The following is a 21,831-nucleotide window of genomic DNA, read 5'->3' as shown; positions in this document are numbered from 1 at the left end:
GTTGAGTGTACAACAAATGGTGGAAATACTAGAGAGCTTGTGTAGGAAAAGGACTGCCATATAAATGGTAGAAACATAATACTCTCTTTCCTTAAAATGAAACAGAAGCAAGAGTGATACTGTGTTACAAGGTGGACAGCTAGGATTAACCTGTTCCACACCAATTACATCAGATTCTTCAATTCAGGGCTGTGAACAACATTTACAAAGAAGAAAAAAAAGGAAATATGTATGCTGGGTGTCAAGGGGCATCATAGGCCTCCTTGTAGGTTCAGGGCAACAGAATTGTTGCATATCAGTGAAAAATTCATTGTATAAAACTATTAATGTACCTCAGCCTTTGCTATCCTATCACACATTGGAACAGTATGTGGGAATGTGACAGCTGTTGCTAAGTTCAGAGGTAATGATAGTAACTTCTCCAAATGGTTTGGTTTCATCAATGAACTGTTTAAACAACTTGTCAGTACTATAGGGAGTGTTTTTGTTTCAAAAGTGACACGTTTCGTTGATCTGACTTGATCTTCAAGAGCAACTGCGCCATGACTGCTGTAATTTATTTGCTTTGCATACAAACTGCGTAACACCTGTCCTGGTGAGTCACACTTGACAAAAATGTCGATTAGTTTAACAGATACTGGTTCGTCTAAACCCGTCTTCAATTATATACAATGTTAAAATTTATTCTTCACATCTTTGTCAATTTCCTTCACTTTAGGTTACTCATTTTTAAAAAATACTCATTCTTCAGTGTGTATTAAATCATGAATATTTCTCCAGTTGCCATATTTTTCTGCTTCTTTTTTTCCCCACAAAGACAAATGCAAAATGATGTTTGATTAAAGGAATGTTACTAAACATGCTTGGTGACTGGTTAGTAACTGCAATCCAGACAATAAGCTGTTTAAATGATTATGTCGTTGTCGTCTTTGTGGATTGACAAACTCCTGCTCTCCCAATTTCTCCCTGGGAATGAATAAATCCATAGAAATTTGTGGTGAATTCACAAATAAGCCCTGTCAATTGGTACTGTAGATGATTGCCTCCCTGTCAAAGCGATACCATCAACTACCTTACTCCAAAACAGGACTTGGTGAATCAATCATTCAAGATAAGACAAGCTTGAAGGTGGAGAATCTGCGGGATGTTGTGTAAAAAAAGATGCCCTGCACTGCAACAGCAGGTCCCAACTTTGTGGTTATCTCCTCTGATGGTCTGACATCAGATCAAGTAAACCAATGAACGTTGACTACCGGATCCACATGGGTATGGGTGGGAGGCTACCAGTTGAATAGAGATATAGAGATAGAGAACTCTGGACTGGAAGTGCCCACCCAGGCTTTGTGATCTAGCACTGTAAAGACATGAAGGGCTTGTTGTTGAATCTCATGGCAAACAAATCCACTAAGGCATTCCCAACAGCTTAGAAGTCCTCTCAACTGTGCCCTTCTACAGAAGGGTGTGTACCTTTCCCTTGGCTACATCAGTTTAGACTGGTAAAACAGAATGGGGGTAGATGATTAGAGGAGGATGTTTGTGAAAAAGAAGCCAGTAACCTTCCCTTAAAGAACAGACCAAAATTTCATCTCTGATGCCCAAACAAACCTCTAAAAAGAGGCAGTGACTGACTGGCACAGTCAGGAACTGAATGGAATGTTGAGAAGAGGAAAGAACTGGGCAAGAAGGTTCAATTCATTAGGGTCAATCACATCCCCCCTTTAAGCAGGCAGAAAGCCTGACAACCATCTCTGCTGGTCTCTGCATCTTGAAAAAGATAAGACTGGACAGATTTTGAACAGGGCCTGCTTTTGATTGCTTGGGATGGTTCACACTTCTTCAATGGGCCTGGAGCCATGGCCAGGGACCAATGTTGTTGGCATCTCAAATCCTGGTATGCTACAGAGGGGAACCCATCAATTACATGCTCTTCTGTCTTAACATGTGCAGCCTTCAACAGGTTCTCACTCTGATCCAGCAAGACCTTGTACGTTTCCAAGGATGAATCTCCACTGAGTTGTAGAAGCTCTACAGAGAGGACCACCAACATAAACAGGACATATCTGGACACCTTAGCCACAGCTTTAAGCAAGTGCTCAATGATTTGTCTTTAGAGAGACTGAGGGAGGCAACCAAAAAGAGATCAGCACTCTAGGCTATCATCATAAGGGTGCAGGCCTTAAGCTCCAAGGCTTTCACTGGGACATGATGCCAGGTTGTAGCCAATAATCCCAACTGGAATTCATGCAAGCCCAATGGGGGAAGTCTGATGGGACAAGCCCCGAAAGGCACCCAATAACTGGAGTTGGTGACCAGCAGCCAGAGCATAGCAAGTGGGACCGACGACCTTTTCTGCTGCCTGGCAGACTCTTGGCCCTTGGAAAAACTGTGCATGCTCCCAATCTATTGTTGAATGTGGGAGCAGCAGATCTGTGCCTCAGACTGGACAGAATCATGGTGTCCTCAGGCCCCGAAGGCTTTTGACACAGGTCAGGGGGAAGTAGGTGTTAAACTTTGTTTACTGCCTTATGAATTGACCCAGTTTATTCATCTTCCAACATGTGACCTGAAGGGATGGACCCAGAGCAGTTGGTTCCTCTAGGAACTTTAATATTAGAGCCCACTAGGATGGGATGGCCATCATTGTCTTGAGCCTGTTCCAGTTGCAAGTCATAAATGTCCTTTTCGGTTTTCCTCACTAGAGAGGGAGACACTGCATGGGTGGGGGGGGGGGGGTCTTGGTCCTGTAACTACTAATGGGAGTGTGACAGGACTAGCCCCAATAGTTGTCCTCTAAAGTGAATGAGATTGCTTATCCCTTCTTGAAGGCCTTGGAGGAAAGTGTCAGACTCTCTCTTGTTTGGCAAGGCCAGAGATACCAGTTTAGATCCATCACCTGTCACATCCCCTATACCTTCAACCAAGGCATATATGTCCATGATATCAGGAGGATGAGACCTCCTTCCTGCCCTGATAAGTGAGGCAATTTGTCCCACAGTCCCAGACATCATATGACAAATGGCAACAAATCAGACAGCCTGTACATGGTAAGATGGTGGGATGAGTGTCCCATGAGGCCTTCTCATGCCCACATTCACACACAATGAGCAATATTACATTGCCGAAAAAAGAATAAAATATGATAAAGTGCTTCAAAGTGACTGATGCTCTATTGGGAGAAGAGCAGTAACAATATTTTCAAATTAGCTGTTGTTGTGCTCATATTGGATGTCAGATTGGCACCATTTTTATTCAGAACCAAGAAGACCTCATTTAGGCCAAACTAGACATCTAACAAGTCTTTTAATGAAAGCCCTGCTTATAAGACCATCCATTCAGAAGCAGCAATAAGACTGTCAAGATGACACTATGGCAGTCATACTGGATGTCTGAGTGGCACCATCTTCATTTGGGAAAATCTAGTGGTCAGAAGTATTTGGTTGAAACCCCCAATGTCAAAATTTCCATTCAAGACAGTTAGTGATAACAAGATTTCAAGACCATTTTCTTTCAAGGCAAATTAGACTAAGTGCTAACAGGTGGACATATGTGAAACAACAGAACATTTAATAGGTCTATCAACAGTATAACTAAATAACACAACCATAACCAGGAATGGGTAGATGATACTTACCCTGAATCCTGTACTAAGAAAAGGAACAACTGATGAAGTACCACCACACAAAACAAGGTGCAAAAATCCTTCACAATTACAAAAATAGTGCAAGAAAGAACTAAATTATGCAAAGAATAAAACGTCAACGATTGACCAAATACGTATTTAACAAAAACAATGATGGTTAAGTTTGTTGTAGCATCCTGACGTGAACCAGCACTATCAGTTCAAGCAAAAATGATACAGGTTATTTTTTATTTTGAGTCGAACTGGGATCACATTCTTTTCAATTCTAGTCCTCCAATAACTCACTGGAGGTGGAAATATTAGCTCAGATTGAGGATACAGCATTCCAGAAAAGCAAAGCAATGAAATAGCAACATGTATTATATTACTTCTATTAAATTCGCACATTATTTTCATTAACAGCATGCACATGCAGGCAGACAGACCTCAGTTATATAAATTAGGAAGAGCATGGCAAACTATGTCAATTTTAAACTGCTCCAGGTATCTTAATAATTTTATCAAGAATTTTACTATTTCCTTTCTGAAATAAGCTACATTTAATAAGAAATGGGCACCCTTTGTGCCATCTGCATATGCTTTCTTATCAAAATCATGTGAATTATTTGGTCAAATAGGAGAAGTACTTCATGCAGTCCTTCTGCTATATTTCTAGTATAAACAAGAAAATCCTTTTTGGTTAGTGGGTTTGAATAACTAATAAAGAACAATATTAAATATTTTTTGTCAAGTAGTTTAGATAAATCCCTTTATTTCAAGAATGTTTAAACATGGCCAACCATGGTTTATACAAAAATCACAAAACCAAATTTAAGAATTTTTCAAGGTCTTTTATAATTTTTGTCAAGAGCTTGCTTACATTTACACAGTATTCTGAAACCTCTTATACTTTCTCTTTGCGGAGTCCCCCCCCCCACCAAAAAGAGTGAAAAGTTTAAATCCTGAAATATAAACATCAGCATATACACAATAATGGCACTGTTAACCAAAATTTATGGCTATTACTAATTTCCAGCTGCATGTGTACATTGTCAAATCATTGTATTCTATTCTCCAAGCTATGTCCTGTCTCATATTTTAGTTCTACTGGAATCCTACCATAAATTAGTGCTATAATGTACATAGTCTTCTATTTAATGCCATGTTTTGGTTCAAAATTACTCACAGGTATTAACACATTCCTAGCACCTACAATCTGAAACACTTCATAACTTTAAAAATAAATTGCTGTCATTACTGTGGTTAGCCAGTAATTGCTGAATTAAATCATCTGAAAAAGAACAACGCTGGGGAATCGTTCATTTTTGGTCTTCTAGGTAGCCTGTATTATAAATGTGCATTTGTAAAACGTCCTTGATGCAAGGTTCATACTTCAACACAATGCTGCTTGTTACAGGGCGCAGTGTGCCAAACAAATTCAGTTTAACAACCATTCATGCCAAGCTGAAGAAACCAGATGTGTAAACAATTATGAAAAATACATGTTGAAACAAGCATTATATTATTTCTACCATTTCTACAAGCACTTTAAGGGTGATTGGACGAATAAAGATGTATACTGTGCAGAGTACATTTTCATATGCATGACCTGAAATTAATTTCCTGAAGTTCTCGTGTACCATTGCTTTCAAAGTGCGCAAATTCACAAAAATTTTGCATTAATCAATGCGAACCCTCAGAGCATCTCTGCACAAGTCTGCATAATTTCCAATCTATTTTTTAATTATGGCAGATTGTTTTTTTTTCTCTTCTTCTGAATTCAAGGTATCTAGGCCAGAATAATCTTTTAGTAACCACAGCCCCTCAAAGGAACAATTTCCAAGAGTCCAAAACAACACCATTTCTTCCTTTCAATGGTAGAGTGCTGATAACCATCTTTGATATTCTTCAGCAATAACAAGATTTTAATACCAGCTGCTGTGGTAGATATACTGGCTGTAACTGGGCACCATTTTCATTTAGGACCAACAAGTCTACTGGTTGAAACTCCATACTGATAGGACTTTCCATTTTGGAGAAGCAATGAAAACAAGATTTTCAAGATGAATACCACTGTGGACGTATTCAATATAAGATTAGCACCATTTATTTGGTATCAACTAAACATCGTCAATATGACCAGCAATCTAGGACAAGTAGTGGTAATGAGACTGTAAAGAAGGCCATTGTAGCAGTCACATTTTAAGTCTGATCGGCGCCATTTTCATTTACGATAAAAACAAATCACAAGTCTTTCAGTAAAAAGCCAATGTATGTTGATATGACCATGCAAGTCAGGAGTACTGATAACAGTTTTTCAAGATACCCATCAGACATTAGATGCACAAGAGATGGATAGTCACAAGAGAAGGCAGATAATAAAATCCTTAAAATATAGGGTCAAATGTTGGTACATTATCAATAAGCTTCGAGCTGATATAAAAAAAAAATAACTCTGGTCAAACAGGCTGGAAGTCAATACATTAAAAAAAACTGTGTTCCACTATCAGTTGACAGTGGCAAGGTATGCATTCTGGCTGACAATCACCCGTAAGAAAATTTGCACAGGTCAGTGCTGTACCCTGGAAATCACTGTTCAATGCTACAATTTGTAAAATCTCTGTGTGCATTTGAAAAAGAAAGATCACAAGATTTACTAGTCATGATTCAATATAGCCAATGCAGCACTTTAAAAAAATATTCACTGAGACAGTGTTACATTCATACCCTAATTAAAGTATCATGAATATCACAGAGGTGTTCAAAAACAGAGGCATGGATATCTGGATTCTCTATCTTGTTGACATCTCCTAGAGAACCAAGCATCCTGCACCACAAAACAACTGCCACATCTGGTAGCCATCCTGGCACAAAACCCCCAGCCATCACACTTTTCAATTCCTCCAGAGAACCTGACAAGAAAATAATTATATACATATTTCAGTCATAAGCAGATCAAATAAAAATCTACTGATGAAACATTATTCTAAATTAATTTTTGATAATGAGGGACTTGGTAAAGAATTCTAGTGCATGGGAATTGATTTCTTCGTAATCATATGCAATGCCCAGTTTTTAAGAAGCAACTGATGTTGAGCATGACTTATTCAATAAAAATTGAAGCACATGCTTTGATACAGGTGCATCATCAAAAAGACACCTGTATAACACTCGGTTTCACATCATATGGGTAAACCTACAAGGCACAGGAAAATACTTCCCAATCCACTTCTACCCAAAACAACTAAGCTACTTACTCATCCCTGTTCTCATAATTTTCAGGACAGTATATTCACACCTACGATCCTACTGGCAGTAGGTCAAAAACACCATTTTAAAGGCCATCTACTTTAAATATTATTTTATTGCAAAATCTACTGCTTTTGAAAAACAGTAATTTTTTTTAAAAGAGTATTTTTACACATTCTATTCCCACATTACAGTAACCAGTGAGAACAAGTCTACTTGGGGCCAGAAATATTATATTGGTACAGTGATGTATTTTTAGTTACAAGCTTAAGAAGGTTAAACTATATATACCACAAACAGTTAATAGATTATCTTTTATTATCTAGAGACCCTAAGGCCAATTGTGGAATTTTTATGATGTGCTATAAGTACTGAAGGGATCAATGTTGGTCCATGATGGCTTCAAGTTTCTGAATAAAAACTGGCTGACCTGTGGTGAAGGAGAGATAAAAAAAGAGCAACCAACCCACCTGAGTTGATTGACTTTTTTGTATTGTTTCATTGCTATTGCTTTGTGCAAAATGTCTTCAAAGGAATATTATGGGGCAGCTCTTACATCTTTGTTCATGTCAAAATAATGAAATATGTTTTCTCCCAATGCCAAAAAGTCACTGGCTAAGATATATACATCTCAAGTCCAACTTGGGAACTTCCTCCTCAGAGTGAACTTAGCTTCGAGAGTATTTGAGGGCAGTCAGCAGGCTTAAAAACCATGCCTTTGGAAAACTGAAGTCTGAATATCTTTGCAGGCTGTGTGGTTGTTTTGTCATTGTCACATTCTAATGCATAGCTGCCAACCCCTGAATACAAAAATAATGACTGCTTATGAATAAAATACTGATTTTCAGGAACAAATACTGAGTTTTAAAGCTTTAATGCATATGTAAACTATTTACAACATCTACAACCCTCATTAAAGTAGGACAGTAACTTAATTACTTAATATCATAGGATGCAAGTGTTGCATTCTTGCATCTTCTAAATCTGTTCCATTTGGGTGCCCATTCAGAGGGTTAAGAATGCAACACACATTCAGACACAGACTTTTTATAGGAGCCTTTTCATTACCTTGTTTTTTTTCAATCATTGTCGATTCTTATATACCATCTTTCATTGAAGATTTTAATTCTGTGCACCTTTTTTAGTGAACTAATTTTGTTCTAGCACAAATAATCTATTGTGATTTTACTGTTTGCAAAATAAATCACCAGCAAAATCTAGTAAGAGGAAGGTTAATTTCTAAAAGAAATTTAGTAATGCAAACTTCGAATGAATTACATCAAGGTGCTGTCTGGCATTTATCAATGTTGCAAGTTCAGGCCAAGTTGGCAAGCTAATGTTCATTAGCTTTATTATGCTGTTTTGTCATGGGCACCTTCATGTCCAATAGTGAAATAACAATTACACAATTTGCCTCCTTTTAAGTTACTAGACAGTTCCACATATCCAAACATTATGTAATAACCGTCCTTCCAGTTGTTTTCTTTTCTTTGCTGGAGAAAATTCTGAATCTTCTGCTTTCCTTTTCGACATGTCCAGAATATGATGATGAGATAGTGATAGCAGCAACTACTTTGCACAATCCAATATGGTGGGTCAAGACTGGCATGGTAGCTTCAATTTTGAATGAACCAATCATAATTTAGAACTCTGTATCCCTATATACACGTGTTACATTTACTTTCAGAATGGTACTGGGTGTGTGTTCCAAACAGAAAATTGCAAGGAAATTTTAATTTCATTTTTTATTATTATTACAAAACAGATCTTTAACACAAAAAAACGTACATATGCATTCAGGTCAAAAATACTGGACATTTGGCAGCTATGCTAATGCTGATACAAAGAGTACATTATCTTTTCTTCACAAAATACAAAGTGATTCAAGGGGAAATCTGGACCAGAAAACTACTGAAAGCCTGTCAAGTGTGCCTTAATTCATACATGCCAAGTTTTCTGGGATCGATCAAGGAGATCAGTGATCACAATCCAGGAGACTGGGTCCAAAATCAGGAAGATTAGTGAGATGACATATTTTTGTCAAAAATTTAAGACTGAAAATGCACATCGTACCACAACTAAATAAATAAACTATAGTGAATAACAGCTGCTCAACTTTATTAATTTTCTGATATGTTATTATCACTACACTTCACACATTTAAATTCATCTATCTAAGCACTGTTGAAACTTGCAAGAATTTTTTTTCCAACAGTATATTTTCCTTTATAATCTGTTAGCATACAATTCAACACAGTACCAAAATTATTATACTACTGAAGAGTTCAATGACTGTTTTATACTTGTTAGGTTGCCTGCAAAGTTATATATGACACATTACTCAATACTGAAATAGTGACACATAAAACAAATTACATATGCATGCATCAGCACGTGTCAGGAGTAATGATTTATTTGTTGTTACATCAATAACAACTTGACTGATGGATTACCATAGTCGCAAACTGTCTATTGAATGTTGTTTTAGCTGAAAATATCTATGCTTGTGGACGTTGTTTTAGCTGAAAGTATCTATGTTTGGCAGATATGTGATTTGATGGAGTTTTTTTCTGCAGATCGGTAAATTAAAAGATTGCGGATAAAATCAAAAGACTACCGGACAATCTGGGAGACCTGGCATGTATGTAATTATCACAATGAATGTCATCAGTGGTCACCAGTTCAAAACTTCCTGTTTTATTATAGTCTGAAGAGAATACATATCATGTAAAACAAAATTCACTTTTTTTTTCCAAATCCCCTTAAAACACAACATTTACGTATATAAATATCTACAAGTCTAGAAGCCAATCTACTGATCCAAATTTGTACATCTACTAGTTTTTGTTCAGTTCTGTCACATGAATGGTACACACACTTCTTCAAAGCAATGCTTATGGTTTTACACAGAAGCAGAGACTTGAAAGATTCAAGTATGGTGCAAATGTAGAAACAGATTTAAAAAGTACCGTTATGACCCATTCATCTTACCTTTGTTGACTGGAGTGTCAGTATGATTGGCAACCATATCAATATGCAGACTGTCTCTATCTGGTGTTGGACTATCTTTATGCTGTGAGTGATGGTCTGCAGCTAGCTCACTGCTAGGGGTAGGTGAAGGTGTTCGAGATCGAGACCGATATTGCACTAAAGTAGGGGACGGAGAACGAGAGCCTGCCACACAAAAAAAAGAAAATGTCAACATACTGCAAGTGTAGTTACTTTGATTTTAATCACTGCCCTGAAGTGTAACATTTTTCCTTACCGTCTTCTGCAGTCATATGAATTATCTAATGAGTTATCAGGCTACTATATTCTCTAAAAGTAAATATATTTATTACAAGAAATATCAGTTTCAGCCAGCAACTGAATGAGTCTAACATACAATTGGCTGGCAGCCTAAAGTTTCTATACTACTGATTAAGGTGAAGAAAAACTCTTCCCTATCACTTTGCCAAGAGGATAAACAGTAACTAAAGAGAATAATAATAAAAAAATATTGGTTGAAAATTAAAGCCACTGCAAAAATTTCTAATGGTGACTGATGCCAAATAAGCACTCTTACAAATCAGTTTTAAACTATCAGCATCTGTAATCATAACCCCATTTACATTCAATGAAAGTTTGAAAAAAACAAAAAAAAAAAATACTTGCAAAAGATGTAGAAGAAATGTTCTTAGGAACATGTAGTTCGGTGGGGGACTATTTCTAATTAAGTAACACTCACCTGTTACTATTACAGTGTCATTACTCTTTCTGTTTCTAGTCCCCATTCAAAGGTGAATTCAGTTGTTTCTGTTGTGGGCTTGATACCATAAGCTATATATTGTGGCCAGTATAACTGGTTGGTGGAGAACCAGGTGGAACTAAGCCTGTGAATTCAGTTGGAAGTCTTGAACAAATTCAACCCAGTACGATACCTTAGTCACTTCTATCATTTATAGGGGCCCCGAGTGGCTGAGTGGTCTAAAGCGTTCGCCGTTACGGATCACTGCCATCTCACCTCTGTCTGCGCCGGTTCGAGTCTCAGATTCAGCCAATGTAGATATGTGAGAAAGCATGCCAGTAGCTTCTCGTGGGTCGGTGGTTCTTTCCGGGGTTTTCCCGGTTTCTTCCTCCACCATTAATACTGGCCGCCATATATGGCCTATCGTGTGCTGAAAAATGGCGTTAAACCCCACAACAACTCTATCATTTATAATATCATCATTCACCTAACTGGACCAAGACTGAAAGAACAGGCAGCACAGGAAAGGAGGAGAGTAACAGGATATACAATTATGTAAGTATTACACAACTGAAATTAGCTTGACTGCCCCAACACTAAATTTAAATAGCTTGTTGTTGTTATTGTTTGGGTTTAATGCCATTTTTCAGAGCAAGATAGGCTACGATAGCAGCCAGTATAATAGGTGGAGGAAGAACCCCAGAAAACCACAGTAAGAACCACTGCCACATGGGACACTACTGGCAGTCTTCTCCCTTAGCCATATTGGTTGGGCCTGAGTCTGGAACTCACACTGACAAAGGTGAGATGGCAGTGACTGGTAAAAGCGATCACTATGGATGACTTGGACACCGGGGCCTCAATCTAAAAAGCAATAATATATTTCTGTTTCCATCATATTAATGCTTAACATTTCCCTCCAATTTATTGTATAAATATTGATTATCATTAAGACAAGAGACAGTGGTGTACATGACAGTTTTAGTTTAATGGATTTTAAGCGGTCAGATATGGCAATGTTAGAAAAAAATTCTACCTAGTTCACATCTGATACTGATAAAGATTCTGACCCATTGTAGTTGGAGTCTGCAGTTGTCATCACTGTTGTTTTGATAAACTATTGCCCTGGTGTAAAACTAAAGAATTGTTCTCTGTAAAGGGCAGTCGTCTTGAGCCCTAGCTTGGGTGAACATTAAAAATTGGCTGGGAATATACTTTGTGTTGGATGTTATTGTTTGCAACTTTTGTACCCCGTAACAATTACTTATTATTACATTGCTGGTTTTTTCAGCTGCAGGAAGGCTGATGGATCCACTATCACTTGCAAGTGAATAATTATCTGTTACTAGTAGGGTGCTCAAATATCCAGATGACTTCTTGACAACTTGTTTGGCTGACACAGCTGAGCCTGAATCATAAATGCCTTTTCTCTGGTGAGACTCTGTACAATGGTAGAAAGAGAATGTGCAGTGACACTGCCAGAAAGCAGGTTTCATGACATCTAGAAAAGAATGATTTAGAAAGCCCAAAAATAAGCATTCGTCTAACCTCATGGACTTCAAGTCTCATGAAGGAAAGAGCTCACTCACTGTGAGACTGATAAATTCTTTTAATAGAATCCACCTAGCAATGGTGCTTGCTTAAATATCTGAGGTATCTCTTACAGCAAGAATGACACATTTCTTACATTTTCTTTCTCCTTTTGATTAATCAAAGCAGAACCAGGCAAAGGATTATATTTTGCTCATCCCTAACACAGGCTGATACCAGGGATTTCAACTGATACAGGTGCTACTGAAGGTAGCTGATTCTTGGCCAAAAAGCAGGCTGGCAAAAAGGGCTATAGAGTCATAGTTACAATTAATTCAAAGGCAACCCTCATCCACTAATAAGGCACGAATTCCACCCCTTCTCGAAAATGATGCTACAGAGTGATGGTAGAAAATCTTTATGGTTAGGTTCTTCAAGGAAAACTAAGTTAAAGTTTTATATTTAGTTTAGATAATGATTGAATAATACATGAAAGGTCTCCAGAAAAAAGGGAGTAAATGAACAACTGCACTCAAAATGGGGCTGATCAGATCAATGTGCTGCTTGCTGCACCAATTACAGAATACTTTCCACATAGCATTATAAACCTTTGAGTTCAAATGCCTTCTACCCTGCTCAAAATCTGATATTGGCTAACAAATAAAGGAACTGTGGATTGCTGTGCAGAAGGAACTCTTGATATTGCAACAGCTGATTTCTCATCAGTGGTAACTTGTGAGCATCCAGCAACAGGTCAATGAGATTGCTGAACCATGACTACTGGGGCTACAAATAAGCTTTCAGGATAAGCCATGATGTAGAAGTACGTACTATGTCTGAAGAATGTGATGGATTATTCAGAAAGGTTAAAAGAAATAGGCAATTAATCAATCCCACTCCAGACTGAAGGTGTCCATTTCCCAAACACTCTGGTCTAGAAATAGAAAAAAATTAAGTGGTAGCTTGGTGTTCAAGCTCACTGTAAATTAGTCTACAAACTGTTCCAACTCTGTGGTCTTAAACTATATAACAAAAAAAAAGCAAAACCATCATGTGTTGTATAATCAATAAATAATTTAATTCTCTCAGTTAGGCAGCAAAACTTTAAGAGGAACTTACAGTATTTTGAATTAAATCCGAAATAATCCTAAATGTTCTATCACAAGTCCAAAAGCATAGAATATTTCAAATGAATTCCAATAGTTTTGAATGTGCTGATGTACCAAGTCTTGGATGTATTGATGTGCCATCAGTCTTGATGTATCACAATGACACAAAACAGAATGTTTATAAATGAATTCATAATAATCCCAAAATAGTGTTTTAGACCAAAAGATCAAAGAGCACTATGTAATTCCAATGAATAATTTAAATAAATGATTCTTCTCAAATTACATCTGAACACAACAGTAAATGAATCCACCGAATTTAGTTAAAATCGTAATGAATAATGTTGTTTACCACAACCATTATATAAAACCTTAAGACACAATAAAATGATCAGGATGTGGGTCACATGTTTGTTACCAGAACATTTTAAGTTTGTAAATAAAGCTCAACCTTAAATTCAACTTATTCATACCTTACAAACATGATAAAAAAAATAGGTACACACAAAAACTTCAATCATAAATAAAGATCAAGAACACAATATAAATTCAATATACATAACACAATGGCTTCCCCCATATCTGAAAAGACTTTGCTACAAACTGGTACAGATATTTTGTGAGAACTCCTTGTCCCCGCCTGGACTGGTATGTGGTGGGCTCAGAGAGTTACCCCCTTTGAAGCTGACCATTGGAGGTGATTCCTGCTTTCCAAGCAAACAGAAGGGACATAAGTGACTCCTTGATGCCTGCCATACACAAATGACATGGTTTTAGCAACCATAATACAACTGTATCTTATAAGGTTGATGCATCCCCAGGTAATGCTTGGAAAATGGCCAGCACTTATAGGTTAGTAATATGAACAGAAAATTAGTATTGAGACCACATACTGAAGGATTAACTCATGTTATGATGTCAGAGCAACCTACCCATAGGTCTAAATAAGAGGCATCAGTATACATATAAGGATACGGTTCTTGGGCATGTATCAGAACTCCAGCCAGAAATTATGATCCAACCTGAATCCAAGCTTAAAGAGGAGTCCTTGTAAGGTCTCCAGTTTGCAAGCAGCAGAAACTGGACATGTCTCATATGAAGTTTTTCTAGGGGAACCAGATCCACTACATCATGTGAGTCAGTAAGTGAGCGAGCAAGCGAGAGAGAAGAGAGAGAGAGAGAGAGAGAAGGGGAGGGGCGATCAGCAGACTGCATTCTTCTCAAACACTGAGTGACAGTAATAGTATATATGTGATCCTGATGGAAGAACATGAATCTTCCTTGATTTGTTAAGAAATTCATCACACCCTGTAAGTGAAATTGTGAGAAGTAATCAGCTCTGACTTCATACTGTTGGGGATTAAGACCAAAGGGTTAATGTCTTTGAACAGTGTAACAGTTCTCTACGTAAGAAATGTCTGAGAATATTGTTGTTCAGCCAGTCATTGAAATACAGGATGAAAGGAACCGCTAATGATCAGTAAATGACCTACTATTATTCCTATCACCCTAGGATACAAGGCTCTTGGAGAGATTTTGACAAAAGGGAAGAGCCTGTAATTAAAAGACCTTACCCAGCTAAAACCACAGGAATTTCATGGTGGAATGGGAAGATGATGATGTGTAGGTAAGCGTCTGGGAGATCTATGGAGACTACCCAGTCATTCAAACTTAGGGCATTCCGAACTGAGGCTGATGTCTCCATCTTGAGGAGCTCTTACCAAATGAACTTCTTTAACAGAAAAGACTGATGCCTTAAAAGAAGGAAGATCCAGGAATGGAATCAAGGTTAGAGCCTTAAGCTTCATAGTTTCAAGCAAACTGACAGGTATGCAGGTCTAGGTCCCCATCTATACCTGACATGCTCTATTATCAAGGGTGTGAGGATTAAGTGGCCAAGCAGGCAAATGCACCTTTTAGTTCTGTGCTGAAACAAGGAGCCTCTGGGTGATAAAGGGAACTGACAAATCCTTCCGCTTTCTGAACTTGCATCAACTTCTGCAATATACCCCATACCAAATCTGAGTGGGGAGGCAGCTAAAATCAGATTATTCCCCAAGCTGTTGCAAATATCTTCAAGCTGAAGATGATCCTAGAATCCAACGATCCGGAATATTTCTGACACAAATCTTAGGAAAGTCAGTAACTTGCAGTGTTATCAAATGTCCACAGTTCTTCATCTTCTGTCTTGACAAAGTCGGATGGGAATGAGATGAGAACACTAGACAAGATTAAGGAACCGATGCAACTGAGACTTCCTCAAACTCATCAGAGTCCATTATAATGCAGAATTCAATGTCCTGTCTCTGCTGATAAAGCAAGACAAGACTATCCATTCCACAGCAATCTACTCCCAAATCAGGATGAAATGACAGGGAGAGCCTACTGTCTGCCCAGCCTGATGATCAATGGAGCCATGGGAAACTGATCCACACTGCCATGTAGGAATACTCCCGACTCACCACTTGGTTGTCAGAGTCCTCAAGCCATGTATGGATTGAATTGGAACACAGGAAAAAGAATGTACTGACTTAGTCACTTTCCCCTGAGGAGGCAGGTTGCCCCGTGGTCCTAGATATGATGGGTACTTTGATAACAACACCTCCACTGGACTGGCTAACTGGCCAATTCTTGGGTTGGGCTGAACAACAATATTTGGTGAGTAGTAGATACACACCAACAACCAAAGCCCACTACTAGATGACTGGTAATTAGAACCTTGTACCCACCACCAAGTGCGCAGTGAAAGATGCCCTGTGACTAGATTCCATCACCCCTTGCCACAACCTGGTGTCCAGTGCCTGGCAATGAAGATCATCTCAAGGGGTCTCTATCCAGATAACATGACTAATCTAAAGCTCTTGAGCACCCTATGCCAAGCAAGCTGAAGACAGGTGTGCAACTGACCCATCTGTGGATTAGCAGCCCCATTCTTTCTGCCATAATAAATGCAGTGGCTCTCTGCTAGATCCCACACCAGATCTCACTTCAAGGAACAGAAAAGATATCCATCCATGCATGTGCGCTTAGCACATTCCAAGCAAATACGATGAGTGTCTCAAGAACCCTTTATTGGCCACATTTGCCTGCTGAGAGAAATTTATATTACGGATATATATATAAAAAAACGTAGAGGGTAGTACATACCTAAACTGTGGTACAAATGAGAGATGACATTACGAAAACAATGACTAACCAGTTGGTCCAAAAAAGTCAATAACAAAGTGGGATACTGATAAATACATAAAAACTTAAGGACTGGGAAAGGTCAAATGCACCAAAGAAATGGATGCAATTAAAGGAAATACGGAAAAAGGCACTCAAATTAATGGAAATTCTTGAGTACCCTGAGGTACACAGTACAAAATCCAAGTAATAAAAGATACAAATGATGGAGGTGATTAAGGTATTAGATAGGGACTAAGCTTATTGCTATTCTAGAACTCAAGTACTAATTGGAGGGGGAATTCACCTTGGACTGGTGTCTAGCAACAGGAAAAGATGGTAACACAGAACATTGACAGTAATGTATATCTGCTACTAAAAAGAAACCTAGTAAAAAAAAAACGTTATGTCTGCATACATAAAACAATCAAGTTTATTTAGCTCTATTACAGTGGATTATATAGTAAACTGTTTTTCATAATGGAGCTCAATCTCAAAATATGATAAATAAATGCCAGCCCTTGCATTCTTTGGGGGTATTACCATACATATTTTATGTGCAACTGTTGACTCCTCTTCAGTAAGGACCTTCCTGAAAGTCTTTATCACAGTATTATTTCACAGAATGTTCATATGCATGTGTGTGACTTCATGCATGTGTGCATGTGTGAGAAAATTACAAAATTTAAGGTAACTAAGGAAGCTTTCTGCATCAACATCTGCCTCCAACATCTAAAAAATTTTTTATAAAAAAATAACAAAGCATCTAGGAAGTAATTACATAAAAGCTCTTTATACAGTGAAGCAAAACTTCAAGAACCACTATTATATAGTTATCAATGTTTTCTTGAGTAGATGTAACAAAATATTTCATGTGAGAAGTGGGAAACATTGTCAAAAGTGGTGAAGAAACAAGCAGAAAAATAAAATGTTTCCAGTTCACAACTGAAATATTTCCTTATATCTACTCAAAAATACATACTTTTTTCCTTTTAATATACATTTTAAGGTAAAACCTGTCAATTTGCATGGATTTTTTTCCATTCTGTGCCAAAGCGATTAATGGCTGCATTACTAAATTGATAAAAAGGTCAGAAATGTACAATAATTTTAGGAAAGTGACCTTGGAAAATTTATCTTGTACAACTAATGTGTGTGTGTGTGATTTGGATTATCAACACAGCTTTTTAAAAAAGTTCAGTCATATCACTATGATGTCTGCAGTGTAACAGTTTATAGTGAGGCATCATGTCCCAACACAATCACATTATCCTGACACCAGGCCAGAAATTCCTAACAATAACCTCTTAATGCTGAGCACCAGCTGCTATTACCAATTTTTTTAAAGTCTTTTGCATGACTTTGCAGGGGTCTAAACCCATGACCTCCCACTTCCGAAATGAATGCTCTAACCACTGAGGCCACCAGAGCGGTCTACAGATAATGCTTCAAATTGTGTATTTTGTCAAATTAAATCATGTCTTCAAAAGAAAATGAAGATATTTTTTATTTTCATTAACACATTTCTTGCACAGATTAATGTAGTAAACACTGGGTACAAACAGAAAATGTAGAAATGTCCTGGAGCAGTCACATTTGACAGATTTCAGAACTTAAAATTTGTTTAAACAAAAGATTCCAATGATTATGAGTCTACATGGATTTTGGTTCTATATTTTATGCATTTGTGCATTCAGATAAAAGTTTTTGGCCTTTTGAACCTTGCAGTATAGTACCTTGCAGACTAGCTCAGTAACAAATACTGCACCCAAATTCAATTCACATAATTTTGGTTTGCAATTAACGCTCATCAATGTCCAATTTTTCCATCATGTACAAACATTATTATGACTGTGTTGAGAATTACAATCACTACTTAAACAATTTTATTACTATATTTAACCAAGACTGTTTCCTAAAAATGTGTCCATTTGTCATAGAGTGTAAAAGGCACACAATGTGGGTGAAAGAATATTTAAAAACAACAGTTCAGGATTCATTTGGAAAACTAATTAAAAGATAACACTTGAAGCCTACATTCTTTTCGTGGAGAGGGATAATTCATGTTTAGGCATTTTGAATGGTGCCTCCATACTGATTAAATAAATGTATACCAGGGTCTACAGTCCTGACACAATTTATATGTTCCTCCTGACCGAGAGAGGGAAAGAATGAACAGAAGAAAGAAATGGACCTAAATATGAAAATATAAAGCTAAATATATAAAGACATATATATTACCTAAATGGGGAAAAAAAGTAATCCATCACCACTTTAGTGATATTATTTTTATCCTACTACATATATTTAAATGTCTTATTATAAAACACACCATAAAATGATTTAATGAAGAGTAATAGTTTTAGCATTACAACTGTCCACCTAATTCCAATATCAATCAAGAAAATTGTGTTTCTGTGTAAAAATGAAAGCATGATAGAACTGATAAAACTTTAACTCAAAGAACCTTCTAAAAGCCAGTTTGTGAGGTGGTTACTTTAATACTTAGTTAGATCCATCTCTGGGTATGAGCCATAATGAAAGCTATGATAATCTGTGTAGTAGTAAATGATGATGCAATTAACTGATTTGGCCCTCTTTTAACTTCAGGGAAAGAGTCCTTCATTTAGACGTTACCAAGAAAGAATGAAAACCAATGTTTTCAATGTGATACTATCAAGAAAAGATAAAAATAATGTCTGCACCTATTTCTAACTTGAATTTGACTGGAGATTCAGAACAAATACATACAAAATATTCATGTTAATCAAAAGTAAACTATCTGCCATCAATTAGCTTACAAACTGCAGCACAGATTATTTTGCTAAACTTACGTCTGACCAATGTGTCAGCATTAGACCTCTCTGAACTAATACTACTCTCTATGCTGTGATCTGTGCTGAAATCGTGCCGAAGGGACAAGCCATCCACACTGCTCATGGTACTACTAAGACTGATTTCTACATTCTCTCCTGAGGATGAGGAAAACTGGTTCAGTGGACTCAGTCTGGGGATGAGTGACAGAACCAATGTTTCTTCCTCTGCATCACAATGCCTGCTGCTGCTGCTTGAATCTGAATGTTAAAAAAGTGGAAACTATTAATAGTGGAAGTAATTACAGTATTTCTTTTTTTTCACACCATAAAATCATTAGCAACTGATTTTTGCAGAAATTAGGCAAAGCATTTGCAAGTCTCCCAATCCTATGAAATGTAAATCAAACAAATGTGCAATTACAATGTCCTAGTTTTAATACTTAACTGGCAAGATAAATGAAACAAGAACTATAACAAATGGGTGCATCACAAAAGACTCCATGATTTTCAATTTGCTCCAATGTGCCTTAACAGAAGGAACTTATGCTTGGAATCCAAGTTAGGAGAAGATGCACAATTAAGTGTCATGATCAACAAGGGACACAACTCTTCCCAAAATGGAGCAAACAAAATACAGAGGCTGCAAATCATTAAATTATGTTGGAAAATGGTGAGAAACAAATTTTAACTAGATCTTCTCAACCCTAAGTCTCATACCAAATTTGGTTGGAATCCTTGAAATCCTTCAAACATTACTAAGTAGAAACGAAGTTTGCAGTAATGTCACATTACCAGAAATGATCTCACAACTGAAGTCAGACGTAAACAACACTTCAAACTGGAGCAATAAAAAACTAAACCCATACATGGCACACATAAGTCTATGAGACAATGTTAAAAAATGCACCTTTAAGTCAATGTCAGATAAACTGCATTTTAATAAAATGTAAGCTGGTTCATGAGCAATGTCCGTTACAAGCACTATTCCATGGGAAGATATGACAGTTTGTCAAAGGCCACAACTCTATCCAAATGGAGCACAGGAGACAAATCCAATAATTGGCACATTTACATCAGTGAGACAATATCCATATCAAATTACATCATTTATTTTATATTTCTCATATAACCAGAATGGTCACAAGGTCACAAGGGTACCACTGATGACTTTGCAACAATCTCTTCCCATTTTGCCCTGTTGTCCACTACTCTTTGTGACTTTGCAAGTCCATGATTGTCCACTTTTGTAAGTTTTCTTCCCATGCCTACTTCATTCTACCTTGTTTTTCTTACTCTACACTGTAGCACTGTTTTTGACAGACCAGATAAGCGTGAGACATGACCATACCATTTAAGTTTCTGTTTCTTTATAGTGGTAAGCAGATCTTCATATGATCCAATTACACTTTGGATTCTAATGCATAGCTCCTCATTAGAAATGTGGTCTAAGTATGAAATGTTCAGGGTCCTTCAATAATATCTCATCTCTAACGCATGAATTCTTCTCTCTAGTTCCACTGTCAGGGTCCATGTTTCACATGCATACAGGAATATGGACATGACAAGGGAGCACATAAGCTTGATCTTGAACCAAAGTGTAACAATGCTGTCCATCCAAATAGGCTTAATCTTAGACAGTTGTCTGTGTGATCCTAGAAGGAACCTCACGTTTGGAATTTTCATCAGAGGTAATAGTACCTAGGTACCTGAAGCTTTCATTGTGTGCAGCTTCTGTCCATTAGCTCTTAATTTGTATTGGATGCCACTTGAGTTGTTTGCCATTAGCTTGGTCTATTCACTAACATCTCCATCCCCTACTGTAGTGATGCTTGGTTGAAATGGTTCACTAATGTCTCCAGTTCTTGTTCATCTCCTGCTAAGCCATCAATATCATATGGGACTTCTGACTTTTTAACATAGCTATAACAATTTTTCAGTCATATTGCTTCAATGTCTGCAGTGTGGCAGTTTATAGTGATGTCTAGCACTGGGGCATAATGCCGCAGACATGTAGCATGATGTCCCACCCAGTCACATTATGTGTCACCAGGCCGACCAGTCCTAACAATAACATCTTGATGCTGAGTGCCAAGCGAGGCAGCTGTCAGTACCATTTTTGTAAGTCTTTGGTATGGCTCAGCAGTGGATCGAACCCACAACCTCCCACATCCGAGGTGAACACTCTAACCACTAGGCCACCAGAGTGGTGTAGATTCATATGGGAAGTACAGGATGATGATTGTTCTGCCTTCAACACTGACACTGCCCTCATGGTCTTCCAAGGCATCGGGCATGATCCTTTCCAGGTAGAAGTTGAAGAGAGTGGGTGAGAAGTGATATGGGCCAATACTAATTATCTTACAACTCATACTGAGGTTACATAAGGATCAGATTATACATACATCCCAAAATCTGGCAAAAAAAGCAAAATATCATGTCATTTTGAAAGAAAAAAAAAAGAATAAATCAAACTTATTTTAGAATCCATCATGAAAACTTATTACTGATGATACAAAAACAAATTACAATTTATGAGTTGTCTAAGATAAATAATTTATAATTGACAAGTTTCAAATAATAAAATGTAGATAATTTTATTACACTTGTCACTAGTAC

General features: G+C 37.4%; 1 protein-coding gene across 7 annotated transcripts in view; it reads right to left on the bottom strand.

The window, feature by feature from the left end:
* The window catches only part of LOC149808553 (ral GTPase-activating protein subunit alpha-1-like), a 274,534-nt gene that overhangs the window by 189,108 nt on the left and 63,595 nt on the right, over nucleotides 1-21,831 (bottom strand). For all 7 annotated transcript variants that reach the window (XM_089978950.1, XM_089978978.1, XM_089978968.1 and 4 more), the window contains 3 exons: nucleotides 19,234-19,473; nucleotides 9,860-10,042; nucleotides 6,347-6,531 (listed from right to left, as the gene is read on the bottom strand). In XM_089978950.1, coding sequence (XP_089835076.1) covers nucleotides 6,347-6,531; nucleotides 9,860-10,042; nucleotides 19,234-19,473 — 608 coding nt within the window. The remainder of the gene's footprint in view (nucleotides 1-6,346; nucleotides 6,532-9,859; nucleotides 10,043-19,233; nucleotides 19,474-21,831) is intronic.

This window comes from Sinohyriopsis cumingii, chromosome 1 (genome assembly GCF_028554795.1).
Source record: "Sinohyriopsis cumingii isolate HCF-2022 chromosome 1, ASM2855479v2, whole genome shotgun sequence".
Taxonomy (NCBI): domain Eukaryota; kingdom Metazoa; phylum Mollusca; class Bivalvia; order Unionida; family Unionidae; genus Sinohyriopsis; species Sinohyriopsis cumingii.
The sequence above is the reverse complement of the archived record's forward strand: the minus strand, read 5'-3'. Positions and strand labels throughout refer to the sequence as shown.